Raw genomic sequence first — 21320 nt, forward strand, 5'->3', positions numbered from 1 at the left:
ATTGTGAGATCCTGTTGTTTGCTATATGCAAAATAAAAATTATATACCATCTTGCTTGGTCAAAAGTTATGGGCTCTTCAGTATTAATTTCAATATTATTTCTGGAGAATTCATATGATCAGAGGCAACTGTGTGAACATAGTATCTTGAAACAGGAAGAAGGGGACGTGAGCTTTCCCTTCACACGTGCGACGACAGCGAGGGCGCGTGCTAAAGACTCACGTGGAAGCCTGTTCCTCCTCAACCTATGAGGTCTGAGAAGGAGATGGGGAGTAAGTGCCAGCCCTGAACTCTGTCCAGGGAGATCCTTTCCAGTCCCTACACAGAGCCGTTGGAACTCAGTTCTATGTTCTGTGAGGCCAGCTGACAGGGTGCGTGATCATTGCCTTTTATATCCACCTCCCTAAATATTTCCCAGGCCACCACAGAGAGGGCAGTGCTCAGTATCGCTATAAAACAACTAACCTGATGGAAATGTTTTAGGTCATGATTATAGTGGTGGGTCACAGGAGTCTGTCAAAATTTGTCAAAATTCAGCAAATTGTATGTTTAAAATTTGGGAATTTTATTATATGTAAATTGCACCTCAGTAAAGCTGACCCCCCAAAATAGTATATCCATTGGAGGACTAAGGATATATATATATATATGTAGGTGTCAGACAGGAAAGTGGCAATCTTCTTTGGGAGCTTTGGTATAATTACATGCTCTCTCTGGATGTCCCCAAGTCTCCTTATATACTTAAAAAAAAATTAACTACATAGGAAATTTTTCTATTTTTATTTTTGAGATATTAAAATGCTTGGAGGACAGCATGGCATATTAGTTAATGAATAGGATCTGAAATTCCAAAGGTCCTTATTTGAGTCCATCCACCACGATCACCATCACCTCCACCCATTTGGGAACTTGGGTTATTTCTCTACTCTTCAGTTCCCTCATCATTGAAATGAGAATCATATTCCCTCTCTTTAGGGACTGTGGTGATAATTAAATGAGATAATACATATAACACATCTGGGCACATGCTTAACAGTTTGTCTATGAAATGGCAAGTATGGGTTTATGAATTACTTCTATTGTAATTTAAATCTCTGTGAGAGAATTTGGAAATTAGGAGAAAATAAAATATTTTGTGCTGTGTAAAAAACAGAAAGGTATCTATGTCTAATTTAGGTACTCAATATTTAGGTACTCAATTGTTTGGGTCAGACTAGATGGTCTGGGGGTGGGGAGATCTCACCCACAACAAAACTGGGTCCTGCATAAAACACATTTTAGTAAGAGTTTGTTGACTTGACAGGAAGTAAGGGAAGTCTCCAAGGCTGGGGGAAGAGGGGCAAGGAGTGCTGGTATGGGAGGCTGGGGAAACTGTTTGATGAGAAATTAAGACATTGAATGATGAGAAAGTGATAACACCAAAAAGGCAAGTTCCCCTGAGAACAGGTGTCCAAGTTAGCTTTATGCATGACAGTCCTTAAACAGCTGCCAAGGTTGGAGCTGAACTTGGGACTCCAAGATTAACCGGGGAACCGGGAAGGGAGCTGGCTCCCCAGAAATACAAACATAAATCTTCTGGAGGAAAACAATCTCAAATTAGAACCCCAGATTTTCACAGATGAAGGTTAACCAGATATGAGTTTCAAAGATTGCCAAATGCATAAGGAAGCAAACCAGGATGAGTGAGAGTCAGCATAAACAATAAACAATACATTCAAATGCCTAAAGCTTTTAGGTATTAGAACTACCAAATACAAAATACGCAGTCACTTAATAAGTAGCAAACATTCAACTAGAGACTGACAGAAATCACTAGGTGGTGGATTTTTTTAAAAAATCATGTGGAATTTATATAAATGAAAAAATATGTATTCATTGACAATGTTTAAAATGCAATGTATGAGGGGGCACCTGGGTGGCTCAGGTGGTTGAGCGTCCAACTCTTGGTTTCAGCTCAGGTCATGATCTCGCAGCTTCGTGAGTTTGAGCCCCACATTGGGCTGTGTGCTGGCAGTGTGGAGCCTGCTTGGGATTCTCTCTCTCCCTCTCTGTGCCCCTCCCCCACTCACACTGTCTCTGTATCTCTCAAAATAAATAAACTTATAAATAAATAAATAAATAAATAAATAAATAAATAAATAAAACAAATTAGCTGAAGAAAGAATTAGTGAACTGGATGTATTTCTGAAGAAGTCGATAGCAATTGATACCAAAATATAGAACAGAAAATCATGGATATAGAGAGTATAATGGGAGGTTTTCGGTATAGAGGGTGAAGGTAAAAGGTTTAACAAACATCTTCACAGAGCCCCAGAAGGAGAGAATGAGGACGATACAGACAAGACAATATTTAAAGAGAGGACAGGTGAAACTTTTCCAGAGTTAAAATGAGGTCACTTTGAAGAAATTTGTAGACAAAGGAGTATATTAAAAAGCAGAGACTTTAAGAATTGGCAGAATACCTAAAGAGATTTTTTTTTTCCAGAGAAGACATCCAGATGGCCAATAGACACCTGAAAAGATGCTTAACATCGCTCATCATCAGGGAAATGCAAATCAAAACCACAATGAGATATCACCTCACACCTGTCAGAATGGCTACAATCAAAAACACAAGAAACAATTGTTGGGGGGATGTGGAGAAAAAGGGAACCCTTGTGCACCGTTGGTGGGAATGCAAGGTGGTACAGCCACTGTGAAAGACAGTATGGGGGTTCCTCAAAAAGTTAAAAATAGAAATACCATATGATCCAGTAATTCCATGACTGGGTATTTACCCAAAGAAAACAAAAACACTAATTGAAAAAGATATATGCACCCTTACGTTTCTTGCAACATTATTTACGATAGCCAACTTATGGAAGCGGTCCAAGTCTTTCAACATTTATATATATGGGGGGAGGGGATGGGTGAAATCGGTGAAGGGAATAAGAGGTCCAAACTTCCAGTTATAAAATGAATGTCATAGGGATGAAAAAAAGTACAGCCCAGGAAACATAGTCAATAATATTAGAGTAACATTGTATGGTGACAGAGGGCGCCTCCACTTACCGTGGGTAAGCGCTGAGTAATGTGTAGAATTGACAAACCCCTACATTTGTACACCTGGAACCAATGTAACATTGTATTCAACTATACTTCCACAATAATTTCTTTTTAAAAAGCATAAAGGAAAGAAAAATTGTCTAAAGAATAACTATAAGGTCAAGAGCAATCATGGAAGCTGAGACAGTGGGGTGACATCTTTGAAGTGGTGAGACAGGAAGAACTATAAAGTTACATTTGTGAACCTGGCAATGTTCCCTTTTAAGTACAAGAGAAAAAGAAATGATATTTTCAGGGTAAATAAAAACTGAAGCATTTTACCACCAACATCACCTACAGGAAAGGAATTTTCTGAAGGATTACTTTTTAGAGAGAGGCGGTGAGGGGCAGAGAGGAAGGGAGACAGCATCTCAAACAGGCTTTACCCAGGTGCCCCTGAAGGATTACTCCAAAAGGAGGAAAACGAATCCTAAAAAAAAAATAGTCTGGAGGAAGAGTAAGCAAAGAAAATAGTGAATACATAAGTAAATCTAATACAGATTTACTTAATAAAATGATGATGGGGAGCCTGGGTGGCTCAGTCGGTGAAGCATCTGACCCTTGATTTCAGCTCAGGTCATGATCTCACATTCAGGGAATCGAGCCCCAAGTCAGGCTCTGCACTGATATCTCGGAGCCTGCATGGAATTCTGTCTCTCCCTCTAGCTCTGTCCCTCCCCTGCTCACTCCCTCTGTCTCTCTCTCTCAAAATAAATAAGTAAACTTTTTAAAAAATGATGATAATTATGATGTCTAGTTGGAAAGATGCAATATAAAGAAACAACCTAAAATGCCAGAAAATAGCACAGTCACATAAATTAGGGAGAGGCCTAGTGAGAGCTAATGTTCCGAGGACTTTGTCAGTGGGAGTTTTCGGGTATCGATCGTAGTCTTTGTTAAATACACAAGGTAAAATTTTGTGGGTAACCATAAACAATGAAAACACACTGGTAATTTCCACAGCAGGTAGAAAGCAAAACTGAGTAGGAGAAATGAACACGAGAGGCTTCTTTTCATCAAATCATAAATAAAATCAATGAGACCCGTAAGTGGGAAACTGCTGTAGGGTCTTTGGGTATCGAATCTGGGTTGGGGGAGGGTTCAGCGCTCCAGTTCCACGGGAATGAGGGGGCCTGGGCAGAAGGAGAAGGGGTGTGAGGAGATCCCCGGGACTGCCTGCTGGCACAGGTGAATGACAGGAAAGCTTTCACAGCAGAGATGTGTAGGGCGTAGACTGGGCCTTATCCACGCCTTGGGGAAGAGGCTTGGACGAAGAGCCGTGTGAGAGCAGAATAGTGTGCTGACACTTTCGTCCATCAGGTTGGGCCTGTGTCCGCGTCTCACAGAAGCCTTCGGCCTGGCCCAGCCTTGGCCAGAGCGGCTTAAGGGTAGCAGGCAGGGAGAAAAGGTGGGAGAAGGGGAGCAGGACATCTCCCCTGGCCAGCATTCAGGACACAGCCCACGGACACCCGGAAGGAGGCGGACGCAGAAGCCAGAGGGTGTAGGCCTTGGTGCCCGCCTTCGAGAAAACACCCAGCCAGACAGAGCTGGGACTCGGACGAACCCCAGGATAAGATGGGCCCCGCAACATGGGAAATTGTGCCCAAACACAAGTGCTTCTGTGCTTAATCACTGCTTCTTCCTTTGCTTCCCATAGAGATGTAGGCACCCCTGGCCCTGCCTGCCCGTGGTTCCCTTCTGCCACTTAAAAGTGTTAACTTATTGAACAGGAAGACACATAAATCAGAGCATGTTTAGAGGAACTTGCCATAGATTTGAAGGGGCATAAGAACGCATGTGAGTGATAAGCGCTATGTAACTAGCACTCATTTCCTGCTCACTCGATGTCAGGAGCTATTCTGTGTGCTTGCATACCTACGTGCAGGTGTGATACAACTTGATGTTCATGTACCCAAGATCACACAGCTAATAAGAGGCAGAGCTGGGATTCAAACACATACACTCTGGGTCCAGAGTCGTCTTCGCTCAAATTAACTTGTGCTACTTCTGAATGGGTAGAGAACCCTTTGGCTTGGACGAGATTGAATTCCAGTTTGGTGCTATGAACTGAATGTTCGTCGACTCCTCAGAATTCATATGTTAAAGCCCTGACCCCGCCATGTGATTGTGTTCGGAAATGGGGCCTTTGGGAGCTAATTAGGTTATGAACGTGGAGCCCTTGTGATTGGGATTAGTGCCCTCATGGAAGAGACACTTGAGAGAGATGATCTCTCTTTCTGCCACATGAAGACACTGAGAAGAGGGCCATGCTCAAACCACTCGGGAAGAGAGGTCTCCCACCAAGAACCTGATCACGTGGGCACCCTTCCAGCCTCCAAGCTGGGAGAAATGTTTCCTGTTTAAGCCACCCCAGTCCATGGTATTTGCTGGTAGAGAAGCCCGAACTGATTAAGACCTTGGGGAAATGATGGATTGTCTCTGAATATTTGGAGAGCCATATATGGAAGAAGGGTCAAACTTATTGTATATGGACCAAAAAGATGAGAAATAAGAAAATGATTCTCTTCCGCCTGCTTTGTGACAGTCGAAAGTGCCCAGAGAAGAAATGGGCTTTCACAGAGGGTGTTGGGCTCTCCATCCCTCGGAGCTCAATGCACTCAGCGTTAATAACATGGACAGGACCTTGGCATTGAGTGGGTGCTTGCACGAGGCTCTCCATAAAGTCTCTTCCAACTTGCGAGGGTCTGCAGCACCTTGAGCGCCAGGCTAAGAGCTCAGATCCAAAGAACTAGATGCTGAGGACTCTCAACTTTTGCAACAGCTATTTTTTTCCCTACACAACTTTGTTGAGGGGCATCGTGGAGCCAGAATTTGCAGTTGTATATTTTAAGACTCTGCATCCCCGGATACGCTTCCTTCAGAGGTCAGCTTAGGTATCACCTGCCCCAGGATGCGCTCCTCACCCCATCCCTAATAGCAGCTTGGGTGCCCCCCTCCCTCCACCTTTCCCTGACCATGCCACTTCTCACACACTCCACTGAGTTGTCTGTTTCTTTGTCACTCTCTGCGTTAGCTTCCCAGGACTGCAGTAACAGATTAACTACAAATGGAGTGGCTTAAAATACCAGAAATGTACTGTCTCACAGTTCTGAGACTAGAAGTCCAAAATCAAGGTATCAGCCGGGCCAGACTCCCTCTGAAGAATGAAGCACACCTCCCTGCCTCTTCCAGCTGCTGGTTGTTGCCGGCCCACAGTCCTCGGTGGTCCTCAGCCTGACGTTGTATCACTCAGACTTCTACTTCTGTCTTCACGTGTCCTTCTCCCCTCTGTGTCTGTGTCTCTGTGTTTCTCTCTCCTCTTTTTATACGGACACCGGTCACGCTGGATGTAGGGCCCGCCCTCGTTCAGTATGACCTCCTCTTACTTTAACGAGTTGTATCTTCAAAGGCCCTATTTCCAAATCAGGTCACATTCACAGGTACTGGGGTTAGGACTCCCATACATCTTCTGAGGGGACATAACCAAACAGACAACATCCCCCAACCTCCCATGATCACTAGACCGTGGGCTCTTTGAGGACTGTATCTTTATTCCACACATTTTTATTGTGTCTACTATGAACCACATTCTGTTCTGGGCACTGAGCACAAGCCACAGTCAAGGTCCCTACTCTGGCTGGAGCTTTGATTCTGCATAAAGGCAGACCGTAAAACAGTGACCACTCAGTGCTGAAGCCAAATGCCAAATATATGTATGTGTGTATATAAAGCACATGGTATATATTTGATATTACCACAAACAGTAAAAAAAAAATGAAGTACAAATTATTCCATTTCATCTAGCCTGAGCTTTTCGGCATGTTTACTAGAATCGAACTTTGGTTTCTAACTCTGTCCCTCATAAAACTTTGTACTCTGACACTTGAAGTTTTTATTTTTTTAATGTTTATTCATTTTTGAGAGGGAGAGAGAGAGAGAGAGAGAGAGAGAGAGCATGACCAGGGGAGGGGCAGAGACAGAGGGAGATGCAGAATCTGAAGCAGACTCCAGGCTCTGAGCTGTCAGCACAGAGCCTGATGCACAGAGCCTGATGCAGGGGTCTAACCCACGAACCATGAGATGGTGGCCTGAGCTGAAGTCGGAGGGACGCTTAACCGACTGAGCCACCCAGGCACCCCGCTGATACTTGAATTCTTAACCTAGGTTGCCCTCCCAGTTCAGCCCCCAAGTAATGTTTCTTAGTATCAGGATATAAACCTTATCAAATGTATCCCTAATCTTTTCTTTTTTTTAAATTTGAACTCGGAACTAAAGAAAACACTAACACTCTCTTTGCCTTCCAGAGCGGAGTCAGCAACTCCCCGTCTCCGTTTGCCCAGATGCCAGGTGAGTGCTGAAGCTCAACGAGCAGTTACTTAATTCCCTTTTGAGTTTCAGTCCGGCATTGGGGTTTCCATTCTTTTATAACTGCCTTATAGCACCTCCGAAATTTTACTTTTTCAAACAAGTTATTTTTAAAATAGAAAATCAGTGAAGACAGACCTAATTCAATCATTGCTGAGTTTGGAATTCATTCTCTCTTGAAGGTGGCCTTTCCACCCCTGGCCTCGCAGAAGCTTAGTGAGCGAAAGCAGTAACAGGCCCTCGATACGGTTTTAAAATGTGCACAATTCTGGGACCATGATCCGATAGATTATGGAAATCTTTGAATTTCCTTTGAAATAGAAAACCTTTGAAACAGAAAGGCAGGTGAAGAAACTACCATTTATGGAAGGCTCTCTGTACATCAGGCACCTTAAGCATTTGATATTCATTTCAATACATATGTGTCCTTCAGTCCACCTCCTGCAGAGGTGGGAAAGGGGCATTCTGATTCTTAGCAAAAGTGTTGGGGATGCCTATGCACACGTGCACACACATGTGCACACTAACACACACTCCTTTCAGAACCCAAACTCGGAGATGGCATAGGCTTTCTCAAATGGTTTTAGGAAGCTTCGCAGCTGGATAAGAAAAGGGATAAGGGCCAAAAGGAGACCCCGCATATCTGAATGTCTGTATGTTGTGTTTCCCAAACATGTTTATCATCCCTGGAATCTGGCTACATCTGCTCCCTCCTATAGAAGGAAATTTTTGCAGCTTCCCGTACTTTCCAGAACTATTCCTCCTCTTTTTAAGGAGAAAAATATACACTTAAGAAAGCACAAGGGTTTGTGTTTTTTTTTTTTTCCTTTCTTTCTTTTCTTCATGGTTGTTTTTATTTGGAAACTGGGAATATAGACATGAGATCCTAGAAGACTTGTTTACATACTCTTCATTCTCCCCTCAGCTTCAGTCACTCCCGTGGATACAAATTCATGGCATGAAACAGAATTTTCTCTATTGATATTAATTTTCAGTTGCACATATTTTTTTTCCCCCCTGTGGAAGTATGCTTTTGATGAAACCCCTGACTGCAGCTTTCAAATTCATGAGCAGATTAGAAGTCTGGGGCTATAGAATTTCAGATGACAGTAGAAGGAGTGGAATTTGCTGTAAGTTTCTACGGGGAATTTTGATATCCTCCGAATGAATGAATAAATTTACATATAATTGTTGAACACGGTGTTATGCTGCTGGATTTACAGCAAAATATAAGACATAAGCCCTGACCCCCATGGAGCTGGCAGGTAGATTAGAAAGAGGGCTGCAACTCAGCTGAGGGAGTAGTGAGCATACTATAAAGTTCCACACCTCGTGTCAAGGGCCAAAGTCCTGTGTCGGTGGAGTAATGGATGACTGTGTCACGATAACAAAGGGGTATGATCTCTGGGGAGGATAAGTAGAGAGTGGGTGGGACAGAGCTCCCACTCTGGCTGAGGGAAGGGAAGAAAGACTAGCTCAGCCCTTTTGTGACCTCAGGGCGCAGATCTTAGCTAATTAGACCACATCCACCACCAGCTGGAATAATTAAACCATCACTTGTACAGAGCTTGCGTCTACCTCCCAGAACATGTTCTAAAAGCGAATGTGTTTCCTGCTACAGCGGAGCCACTGGGTCTGAAAGTCTTTAGCGAACACCTCGTTTCCCCTATGGGACCATTTCACTGGCCCTGCCGTAAATGAGACTCTTCTCAGGTTCATCTGGTTCCCCTGGTTTCACCAAGGGAAGCTTTCTGTGGGAGGTATTCCCTTCCCAACTTCGCCCAGGGCCCAGGTGAGCTGAGTCAGGGACTCGGCATGGACACAAGAGGGCAGCAAATAACACCAGACTCCTCAAAGCCAGCAAACACATTTTTTGGCAGTCCTCTTTCTGACTTGGTTGCAGAGAAGCTCTAGCATCCCAAAGCAAGCAAGCCATTTCTTGATGCCTGCTAGGTATGAGACATCTGATAAAAGGTCAGTATACAAAGAGGTGGAAGCAGCATACAGCCTACCTCTGATTTGGGGGTGGGGTTATCCTATCGCCTTATCTAGAGATACTGCATCTCGGATAACACACCCAGAAGCAGCCTGTTGTTAGCAGTCTTGAGTCTATGGGGACAGCGCTCAGAAGCTGTAAAAAAAAAAAAAAAAAAAAGACACTTCATTTGATATAATGTAAACGTCAAGGGATTCCTTTCCTTGTCTCCTTAAGCCCAAACTTTTCCCAGCACAGTGACTGGAACACAGAAAGTGCACAGTAAATGCACTTGGAGTGAGCGAATGAGAAGTTATGGCACTGTCTCCAATGAGCTCCTCTCCAAAGGCAGAATGAATTTTAAACATATTAGTTATTTGGGCTGGACCAGTTAAAAGGGGCAATGCAGCAATATTTAATGCTTTTCAAGACATTTCTCTATTTAAATGTTTGCCTTGGTGTTCAGCCCATGTTAGAAAGATGGTTTCCCCAAGAGAGCGAACATCTTGGAGGGGGGAAGGAAAGAAAGGAACACAAACCATGAGAGACTCTTAACGTTAGAGAACAAACCGAGGGTTGCTGGAGGGAGGTGGGCGGGAGATGGGCTAGATGGGTGATGGGCATTACGTAGGGTACTTCTGGGGCACCCTGGTGGCCTAGCTGATTAAGTGTCTGACTCTTGATTTCGGCTCAGGTCATGATCTCAAGGTTTGTGAGATTGAGCCCCACAATGGGCTCTGTCCTGACAGCAAAGAGCCTGCTTGGGATTCTCTCTCTCCCCCTCTCTCGGTCCCTTCCCAGCTGGCGCTCCCTTTCTTAAAACAAATAAACTTAAAAAAAAAAAAAAAATGGAAGGCACTTATGATGAGCACTGGGTGTTGTATGTAAGTGATGAATCACTGAATTCTACTACCGACACCAATTTTGCACTGGTATGTTAACTAGCTAGAATTTAAATGAAAATTTGAATTAAAAAAAAAAAAAAGACCGTTTCCCACGTGGAGGGTCTCAGCTGCAACAGATTTGCCTGGACTTCCCATGGAGAGATTGTTGCCAGTTTGTTTTTCCTTTGGCAACAGGTTCACCGGTAACATCAGGTTACTATGGTGTCAGAAGATCTTTCCTCTCTGACTCGGATTTCCACAACACGAAACAGTTTGCAAACGACGTCTGCACCTCACCGGCGAAGCCCTTTCCCTGTGAGCCCCCCGCAGGGCAGAGCCACCCGGCCCTCCTGGATTCCTACTTCCCGGAGCCCTACGCAGACCACCGGCCCCCACCGGGCCTGACCCCCAGCACCGGCTCTCTGTTCAGCGCCTCGCCCCTGCCGCCGCTCCTGCCTCCACCCTTCCCTGGGGACCCCACGCACTTCGTGCTTGTGAGTATGCAGGGGTCTCCCATTTAGGGAGTAAGGTGAGGTCTGGCCGGTCATTGCGCTTGGTAACCAGGTGGAAGTCAGGTCCGGCTTGCCCGGCACACCTCTGAGGCTGTTCTCCCAGGATACACTCCGAGAGGGGCCCTTCCTCAAAATCCACGCAGACCACGACCCCCGCAAGGTCTGTCTGTCTAGGGTCTTGGGAGGGGACAACTCTAAGGCAAGTTTATATCCATTTTGTTAGGACTCAACTCATTTTGCCAGACGCTCCCCCATCATTCCCGCAGCACACAAGGAAAGCTCACTGAAGTGACATCTCCCACGAGACTAGGCTGTAATCTGCCAGGGCAGGCCACCAAGGTGTCTCCTAACCTCCCAGTCCCCCTGCACCCTCTCCCACAATATTTCTACCCTATAGAATCTTGTTCTTCCTCAATCCTAACAAAGTGGTTAGAGTTCCTAAAGATCTGAAGAATACCAACACCCAACTTACAGAAAACTGTAAAGCCTTCAACTACAAAGGAATGAATCTCTAAAGATGGGATTTTAGACAAAAGGGGGTGAATTAACCTTATGGAGTTACCTCCTCCATCCAGGAACTCCTGTGTGCCTTTGTTCCTTTAATACTTGCAACGACTCAGGATACAATTCTTAAAGCCCCATTTTACAGATGAACAAAGTGAGGTACTCAGAGTGAGAAAGTTAGTAAGTGGCACAGCCATGAAGTGAACCCAAGTCTTTCCAGCTCTAAGCCTATGGAAGTTCTACCTCTTGGCTCTCTGAGGGCAAAAGCCCACCATGTAGTTTAGAGACGTACTCCTCCCAGGAGCGGCCAGCGCTGGCGTCCCCACTGTGGAAACGGCATTCTAGGACCCCGGGTAGGGTGAAGCTTAAAAAGAATGCAAGACATAGTACGTCGTAATGGGTAAAATGCTGTATAAATGTTTGTTTTATTCCCTCCTTTCACTCCTTTAGTGGTGTTTTCTGGGGAAAGGAATTGTAATAAATATAGAGAATCTGATTCTAGAGTAAGAAAGGAACAAAAACTCTCACCGCTGGTATTAGACACCAGAGGGAACAGGTGCCTGGTAAGGAAGCTGGAACAGCAGAGAGGGGACACCAAGTCCCCTCTGGAAGCCATGGTGTGACCACAGCCAGTGTTGGTGAGGAAATCTGTCCACGTCGGAGTATCATCTAATGACTAACCCCAGTGACCTTTCCGTTCTCCTCAGAGGGACTCATGGGAGCAAACGGTGCCCGATGGTCTCAGCCAGGCAGACCCCGTGCCCGCCGATACCCCGCAGACCTTGCCGCCCAGCACGGGATGTCTCTCCCAGCTGGAGTCTGGGACCAGCACTCAGCACAGGAGCTCCAGCTGGGGGGCCCCCCTAGCTGGGGCTCAGTCCTACTCCCTGCATGCACTAGAGGATCTGTATCATGTGCCAGGGTACCCCACCCCACCCCCGTATCCCTTCACCCCTTTCATGACCATGTCCAATGATCTACCGCACAAGGCGGTGCCTCTCGCCCCAGAGGAGGGGGTAGACACCCCTTCCCTTCAGGACCCTTCTTCGTGGACCAAAGAAGACGGGAGCATGGTGTGGGGGTCATATGAATGCCGTAGAGCTTACTGAAGGGAGCGCTGAAGGACTTCTGCTGGGCTTTTCTCTGAGTGGGGTTCTGTATTTCACGGACCATTTGCAGTGTGGTAGCTTACTCATTCAGAACCAGATTCTCAGAACAGGCCATCAGGCTGCCCTTTGTCAACAGACCACGGGATTCATTTGTAATCCTCCCTACCACAGCCCCATGAAATACAACGTACGTTAATTCGGGACATCAGACCGTATTCTCGTGAGACACCTGAGAGCGATGCCTTTTTGGAACTTTAGTAACACCTTACATTCTGAATTTCTGTTACCTTTGAACTATCATGTTTAGCGCTCGTAGTTTTCTTAAATTACATTAAAAAGTTTATGCAGATCGTGAAATACACTGATTCTCCTGTGCAGTTTTTCTTGGTGATGAGCTATGTGTGTCCTACAGTAAGAGAGAAAGCATAGGATACGGTGTAGATTAGGGCACGTAAAACCAAACTCACTTTGTACCATGGGATTTCTGAAGAGTACACTGTTATCCATGTGTCTCTCCTTAGTGACTTAAAAAGGACCAGTAACAGATATGGTACCATATATAAATGCTTTATTGTGGTTAAAATCGGATGAGGTCAGGAGACTATGGCTTCATAAATACACAGCTCTGACTCTGCCCTAAAGCCTAGAATGTCAAAAAACAAGTCTAATCACCATTCCCCCCCCCCAGCAAAAAAATAGGCCCCAAAGTTTCTTTGATCCATGATAGCTTTAATTAAGCTACATTGTTTCTCAGATGGAAAAAATATATATATACTTATTAGAGTGGATTAGTGAAATGGGTGTTCTGTGATCAAGTAAGAATAAAGGAAATGCTAAGAGTAGGACTAGGCTGTCGACAAGAAACAACAGACCACAGAATACCAAGAAGCAAAGAGGCTTCACAGGACAGATTTGTCACGTGTGCATCAGTAGCATTACACACAACATCCCCCATTTGAAGGAAGACCTTGTTGGTGGCTCATTGCTCAGAAATGTATAGCTCTTATTGTGTATAAATGGAGAAACTGACATCTGAAGCCTCCATCTGTCTCGTGTATAAGTTTGCTGTAGATTCCTTTGCCAGTGGAGTTCACAAAGCCCATCACAAAAGCCTTGCATGCCCTTTGACTTTGCAAAGCATGAGTCAAGGCCCACAGGGCACACCCACACTCTTTCTATTACTCTCCTGCCACCTTCTTTTCCTTATTCCCTTATCACATTTTCCTGACCCCTCTGGTCCCTCTTGACCCAATGCCTTTTTCCTCCATCTCCTGGGGGCCCATTACTCTCCTTTTCCACCTGGTTGCCTAAAGCCACTTAATATAGTTTTGATCACACCCTCTGTTATGGTGTCCTGTGCTTTACCCCATCTAGGTAGGAGTCCAGAAAAACCAAATAAGGGCATTAATTCACACCTGGAAGTGACTAATTGATACTCCTCTTCTGTGCCTTCAATGGTATTTTCTGACTAAGCAAGTACACTCCCTGTTTATGGGGTGCCCCCAGAAATGATTGGATAGGGAGCCTTCCTTTGCATCACATCCCTCAGCACCCTCCTGGGAGAGCAACCCTGCAGAAGCAGATCAGGAAGGAGCACTGGTGGGTTCCCAGCCACTGGGCTGCCCTCTCCTGGGTCCCCTACCCCAGCTCTTCCCTCTCACCACCTCTTGTCACAGCCTTATTTTCACTTCCCTCAACATTAGCTCTTGAGTGCAGTGGGGCAACTTGGGTGCATAAGAGAGCTGCTCTTTCTTCTTTTTTTTAATGTTTATGTCTTTAGTTTGAGAGAGAGTGTGTGTACTTGCAAGCAGGGGGAGGGGCAGAGAGAAGAGAGAGAGAGAGAGAGACAGCATGTGCAAGCCAGAGAGCAGGAGAGGGGCAGAAAGAGAGGTAGAGAGAGGATCTGAAGCAGGCTCTGCGACAGTGCAGAGCCTGACGTGTGGCTTGATCCCATGAACTGTGAGATCACGACCTGAGCCGAAATCAAGAGTCAGACGCTCAGTCAACTGAGCCATCCAGGCACCCAGAGAGCTGCTCTTTAAGTCTGGTGAGACTTGACATCTCAGTCCTGGTCCCGGAATCGTTAGCAGAGCCCTCCCTCATCCAGGCCCCTGCACCAGAAAGAAAAGATTTGGCCTCTCTATGGATCGAGGGTCTCCACAAGGGTCTCAAAAGCCATTTTTCTATATTGGTTATGTCCACTGCTGCTTACCATTGTTGCTAAGAAGCACACAACACAATAGTAGTTGTGTCCACATCGCTTTAACTTTTGTCTGATTGTTAACGCTGAATGTTAGACGTGCTCATTCCCCGTGGTTTGCTCTGCTCTTCTCACGTGTTATGATCGTCTCCTCACAACCTGAAGATGCACTGACTCTCAGGTAAGTACAGCTCCACAACCAGACCTCAGACCGGGGTAAGTGCAGCGAGCTCGGTGCACTCGATACTCTCCTTGAAGCATTGTAGCATTTAACAAAATTAATTTACAAGCAAGGAGACCTGCCCAGGCCCATGCGGCGCCTAAATATACATTTTGGCTGCCCAGTCTAAGGGGGACTGGGGTGTGGGGAGTGGGGTTAGTAATTCCAAGTGGTAGATGGTTTTTAGGAATTCTGTTTCCTTGGCAAAGTGTTTCTATCTTATTACATGTATTTCAAGTTGGTTCTGGTTTATTCTGGGAAGTTGAGATACTTTGTTAAAAAGCGAAACCACGCTACAAAATTGTGACACATAAATTAATCCTATTTCCCTATTCCCAACTACTCTCTATTTCCTGCTGCACGCCAGGGACTTACTGCACCTTCTCGTAAGAATGCACAAGGCCGGCATCAGAAAGAAATGCTCACCATCCTCTCCCTCTCCTTCCTTAAACCTGCTTTCCTCAGACTCATAACTTTCTTGGGAAAGGAGGGAAAATTAGAGAACTCGGATTCAAAACACTATCTCTTTTAGGTGTGTGAGGCTTAAAGTAGGCAGAGATGGGGATGGCACGTCCAAGTTACCCAAGACAGCTGGCTAGATGATAATGTCAAGAAGAAGCAGAAAGCAAATCTGCCCCTGCAGAAACCGCAGTATCCACGGTCCTCCCAAATCGCTGGACACAGACATTACGGTATGTAGCTGAGTGTTTGTGTTCCTCCCACAATGTTATACAAACCCCAGAGAATGAAAGGAAACCACATCCTTACGAAGCTTATTTAATTTTTTAACATATTTATTTATTTTTGAGAGAGAGAGAGAGACAGTCAGACAGAACATGAGCGGGAAAGGGACAGAGAGAGAGAGAAGGAGACACAGAATCTGACGCAGGCTCCAGGCTCCGAGCTGCCAGCACAGAGCCCAACACGGGGCTCAAACCCACAAACCACGAGATCAGGACCTGAGCCAAAGTCAGAAGCTTAACTCACTGAGCCACCCAGGCGCCCCTACCTGGTTTATTTAATAAATGCTTTTAAATGAGCATTATGACTTGTGACAGCTCACTTAATAGAATATGATGGTATTATTGTGGTAGGGGAAGAAATACTCCAGTTCTCTTAAATATTGAATTCTTTACAAGAAATTCCACAAAGGGAAAAGAATTCCTAATCCCAATAATAAAATACACATTTACATGCATACAGATGTACCCACACATATGTACACATATATACATATATACATATGTGTATACATATGTGTGTGTGTACATATATGTATAAATATGCATATAGATACACACACACATACATATGTGTTACTAGTATCTTTGTGATCCATTTTTTTCTTTTTAAAATAAATTGTTTTTGAGAGAGAACATGCATAAGCAGGGGAGAGGCAGAAAGAGAGAGAATCTCAAGCAGGTTCTGCACTGTTAGCACCAAACCCGACATGGGGCTGGATCCCACGAACCATGAGATCATGACTTGAGCCGAACTCAAGAGTCAGACGCTTAACCAGCTGAGCCACCCAGGCACCCTTGATCCATTTTTTAATACGTAAATCTAAACAGTACAGTCGTAAGAAAGAAGACATCAGTTACACTTAAAAAACTGAAGCAAATATAGATTGATCCAAGGTTTAAGTCACATTACACTATAGCGATTCTACCAACCACACACCAAAATCATACTCCCTTTAGGTTTCGTCGTTATGTTCTGTCTCAAGTATCCTTTCTATTTAAAACATCAGTCTGTGCCTTTACAGATTGTATTCAGTAACGACCGACTGTAGAGTGTTTAAATGCAAAATCATTCATTCTGGGTAAAGAGTGATTCTCTGACTAGACTCATCCAGCAGAGCATTCACAAGTGGCTGAACAGTGTGTCTGGCTTAGTGCCCAGCACGGTGTAGGTGCTCAGTAATATCTTTGTTAAACTGAACTAAAATAACACCACAAAAATGAGTAACTGTTTGCATCCTGACACTACGGGCGACAGTTCTCTGAGACTGATGTATGAGAAAACACTACCATGTTTCTTACCTAACGTTAGCCAAACTCTCTGCAACTGTTGACGGCAGTAGTAGATACTGGGTGTTAATGGTAATATATTTAGGATGATTGACTTCATATTTTTAAATATCTCTAAGAAAGAATACTACTGAACTCTGATGTAGCACACAGAAAATGTCCATATATTCATTTGGTATCTACATAGTATACATAGCACAATATGTTGCTAAGAAATCTCATAAATCAAAGTTATCCAATATTGGGTGTTTTCTCTGCTGTGATTAAAACAAATATGATAAGTCGATAAGGAACTAGAATCCCTAAAGATCAGGTTAAATAAATAATAATAAAATCTTCTATAATTATCTGTAAATGATAACACCGTGTTACTGTTGATCTCCAATACAGAAGTGTCCTCTGCTCTTTCACTCCAGTAAATAAGATGTGTGGATTTGCAGTATGCAATATCATTGTCAGTGCATTTATAAGCTGAAAGAGGAGGACAGTATAAGATCTTTACAAGTTCCAAAAGGGAGAAGATGTAGAGAAAAAAAATATCTAAGCATTAGCTCCTTTGCATTAGGAAAACTGATAGATGTCCCTCCTGGCCTTCTTCCTGATGAAATACTTTGAGTGGAATAATCCAAAAGTTTAATGCTTAGTAAATTAATTTAGTCATAAATGAAAGATCACTCAACTGTTTTATTTCTTAACCTTGGTAATATATTCATTGGTTTTTATCACAGTCATCTTTCTATGTTTTTATATGGCATAATAAAAATGTTTTAAGTAAAAGGTGAACTTTTCAAGCAGTGTCTGATAATATTTTCCTTATTTAAATGATAAATTAGCAAATGCTTGTTCCCTACAGAAGCCTCTTCAGGAAAAGTTAAAAGTTTGGATATGTTTTACGGCAGGAGACTGACTTATCACAAATCATTAAACAACCTCCATCTGTAAGTCTTCCTGGTCGTTTTCATAGGGACCAAACACTCACTCCGGACCCAGCAAGTACTCGTGTCCGCCATGTTTTTGGAACTTGATATTTCCCCCAAGGTTTGGTAACAGTGTCCCAAAGTCAAAATGACAAAAGAACTTTGCATTAATAAAGAGAATTTTAGAGCTGTAGTCAAATTTGGAGGGAATAAACTCCTCCTTCCTTATACTGAAAGTCTTTTCATATTCATGAAATCTCCTACTTTGGGGGTAAAATATAATGCTCACCAGTGTCATTTGCATACGAAAGCCTGCCAAAGAAATTCAGTTCAATATTCCATTTAAAACCTTTAAAATAAATGTATTCTATTCCCATTACCCTGGATGCTCAGTGACTCTAAGAAGGTCTCTGATACACTAAAGGGTTTCTCAGGCTCAGTGGCTCAGAGATCTGAAAAACTAGAATATACGAAAAACTAGAGAAACTACAGATAATAAGCCTCAAAAAGAAATGGCTTGGGGCAGGGGCGCCTGGGTGGCTCAGTCGGTTAAGTGTCCAACTTCGGCTCAGGTCATGATCTCAGTGTCGTGTATACTCATAATCAGTATATGCTGTTGGAAGCATGAATCAGTGAACGAACCAAACAATGAGAGAGCGGAAGTGAGAGAACAGTTGGTGCTCAACTAACACATAATTGGATTTTGGCTCAGTCAATGATCATTGTGTTTAAAGCAGGCTAATGGTGGAACATGCTCCCTTACAAAGTCGGTTCCCATTGCCTTAACTCACGTCCATCAGGGGCCAGGGGCTCAGCCAGGCAGCGGAGGGAGCCAGAGGCTGGATGCTCACCAGCAGGAATGTTGGAGAAAGGCTCCAAGTCTCTCTTGGCACCTCAAGGGTCCCTTTCAACATCCAAAATTCAGGACCCTGTGTTAGATTTTTAAGCAGGTGAGCCTGTTAAAGGCCGTTGAAAGCTCACCACATTTTTTTCAGCCTTTTATTAAAACCCCAGAATGATTATCAGGACTTCAGGGCAGATACCCTGGAGGTGACAACGCCCCCCGCAAGAGGGAAGAGTTGCTAGTCTGAGAAGCACAAACTATAATTAGCTTAGTGAACAGCTCGCCCTCTCCGCCGGCCAGTCTCCTTCAGGGTTCTGTGTCCCCAGTCCTTACAGAATGCTTTCCAGTCTGCATGCTGCCCTGTGTGTCCCTTCACACACCCCGACGGTAAAACAGTCCCGAATACTTTCACACGCACACCACTGACAAGTGTGTTTGTCTTGCATGTAGCATCTCTCCAGTGCTGGTCACAGCTCATTAGTGGGCCAGAAAATTATCTCAGCGACTCCCAACCGACATAAATGTTTCATGAATAGAATGAAATGGACAAGATGGGATAGCAAATGTCAGAATGCCTCTTATCCACGGGCGTATGTTGTTTCGTGAGGAGTTTAATAAACATGTAGATGTTGCCGTATAGCATGTGAACATGTAAAATGAATTTCTTATTATGGGTTGAAGTCAAAAAGCTTTGAAAGCCTCTGTGATAAAAGATCAGGAAGACAACGACAGTTAAGGGCAAGACCTTTAGTATCAGACTTGTCAAGGTTTGAGACCCATTCCTGCCATTTATGTGCTCAATAACCTTGGGCATGCTGCTTACCCCTCTCTGAGCCTCATCTGTGAAAGGGGGAGGCTGTACAATGCGGTGCCTGATATCCAATAAACACTCAGTAAATGACAACTTCTTGAAAAAAGTCTCCTGTGAGGACCATCCAACTCAGTGGGGTCTCAGGGTAGACCTGGTTACTCCAGACTTCATGACACAGGCAGATCCGCGGGAAAGATTCACAGGACTCATTAGAAAGAACACCCCTTTGCATCCACAAGCATGATATTTGGACATGAAATAGCTGGGCTGGGGTTTTGCAATTACAGAAAGAGCAGGAAACAAAATTCCATTCATACTGGGGTAAAAACTGGGAGACATATTTCTCCAAACAGGGCTGAGGCCTGAGGAAACCCAATTTTCTTGAAGTCGCTCACCAGCGACAGCCCTGGGACATCCGCCCCTGCAGCAGGGCCAACACAGAAGTCCCCAGAAAGGCTGCCATGGTTCAGGCAGAGACTTCTCAAGGAAGGGACCGAGCTCCTCGCTGTCCCAAAGACCCTGTGACTTCCAAGGACCTCATCTCTCGCTGACCCTGACCTGCCCTCTGCAAACATCACGTACCAATCATCAGCATCAGCTTCAGCGATGTTGCCAAGGGAACTCAGTGACCTCCGACAACCTCTGTCCATCTCCACGCAAAAGGAGAGGTCAGCAAGGAGAGTAAGCCTGAAAAAAAACGAGAAAGCACCCCAGAACAGAGGGAAACGGACACACTCAAGGGCCCAGGGAGAAAAACAGCAATGCAGTCAAGAAACAGAGGAAAGCAGTGACAGGAAGCGAGACAAAGAAAAAGACACTTGAGGAAAAAAAGTAAATAGAAAGTCCAAAAGACAGAGAGGAAGATTTTAAAAAGCAAACAAAAAAATAAGTGGAAAATAAGAAAAGGAGGAAGACCCTCGAAACTCTGAGGGCAAGAGACCGCCGTCCCTAAGTCCCCAGTTCTGTTCTCGATTCCGTTGGAAGGAGCGGTGCCCAGACCAGGCAGGGCTGGGGGAGAGCAAATGGGCTCTCTGAACTGCCAGTGTCCTTCCCCTCCTCACCAGTCTCGTCCTCCAGCTTGACGCCCATCAGGGAAACTCAGGACACAGACTCAGAGGCCTCTGTCGAAAGAGGCTCCGGAAGCCGAGAGATTCCAGCTGGGCCGTGAACAGACACACCCCACGCTGCCTTCCACCGCCAGCTAACATCTCAGGTGTTCCCAGCCCCGCTCCTCTGCCAAGCAGCTCCTACCCATCACAGACTCCAGCGTCTTGTCGCCCCAAGGGGCCTCCATTCTCCCATCGGCATGTACGTTCTACCCTGCACTGGACACATTCAAGGGAACTCGGATTATTTTTCTGGTGGCCTATGAGGCTTTTGCATTTCACAGAACTCAGGGAAAAGAGGCCCGTAGCCATCGCCTGGCCCGGCCTCATGGGAATGTCTTGGCTCATTTGCAAAAGGAACCCCATCCTGCTTCTCTGTCACCTGGTGCTGCCCCCTTCCCTCAGGAGCTGGAAGAGGGTCTGGCCTGGCCCTCACTCCCTCTCTGGACCACTCCCGTCTTCTCAAGTTTCCACATCACACGGAAGAGTCACAGCAAGTGCTCGCAGAACATAACCCAGCAGAGTTCCATCATTTTTGAGGGGCCTAGGCCTGGACCTACAGGCCCCGCATCCTGAGCGCAAGCCTCTCCCGCCTCTCACCCGAAGTGTGAATGCCTGAACACAAATCCACGTCCTCTCAGCTCAAATGAGTGGGACCCAAGCTTGTCCACATCATCTCTCGATACAAACTCCTGCAGCAAACAGGGCAGGGGTGGCTCAAGACAGAGAAAGACGAGAGAAGAGGGAACTTCATCAGGA

The 21320-nt window shown here is 44.9% G+C and overlaps 1 protein-coding gene across 2 annotated transcripts in view; it reads left to right on the plus strand.

The window, feature by feature from the left end:
• CD1H11orf53 (chromosome D1 C11orf53 homolog) overlaps nucleotides 1–12794 on the plus strand; it is a 72487-nt gene extending 59693 nt beyond the window's left edge. For both annotated transcript variants that reach the window (XM_045482739.1, XM_045482738.1), the window contains exons 3-5: nucleotides 7389–7431; nucleotides 10504–10802; nucleotides 12032–12794. In XM_045482739.1, coding sequence (XP_045338695.1) covers nucleotides 7425–7431; nucleotides 10504–10802; nucleotides 12032–12433 — 708 coding nt within the window. In that variant the 5' untranslated portion in view covers nucleotides 7389–7424 and the 3' untranslated portion in view covers nucleotides 12434–12794. The remainder of the gene's footprint in view (nucleotides 1–7388; nucleotides 7432–10503; nucleotides 10803–12031) is intronic.
• The last annotated feature ends 8526 nt before the right edge of the window (nucleotides 12795–21320 follow it).

Source organism: Leopardus geoffroyi, chromosome D1 (genome assembly GCF_018350155.1).
Source record: "Leopardus geoffroyi isolate Oge1 chromosome D1, O.geoffroyi_Oge1_pat1.0, whole genome shotgun sequence".
NCBI lineage: Eukaryota > Metazoa > Chordata > Mammalia > Carnivora > Felidae > Leopardus > Leopardus geoffroyi.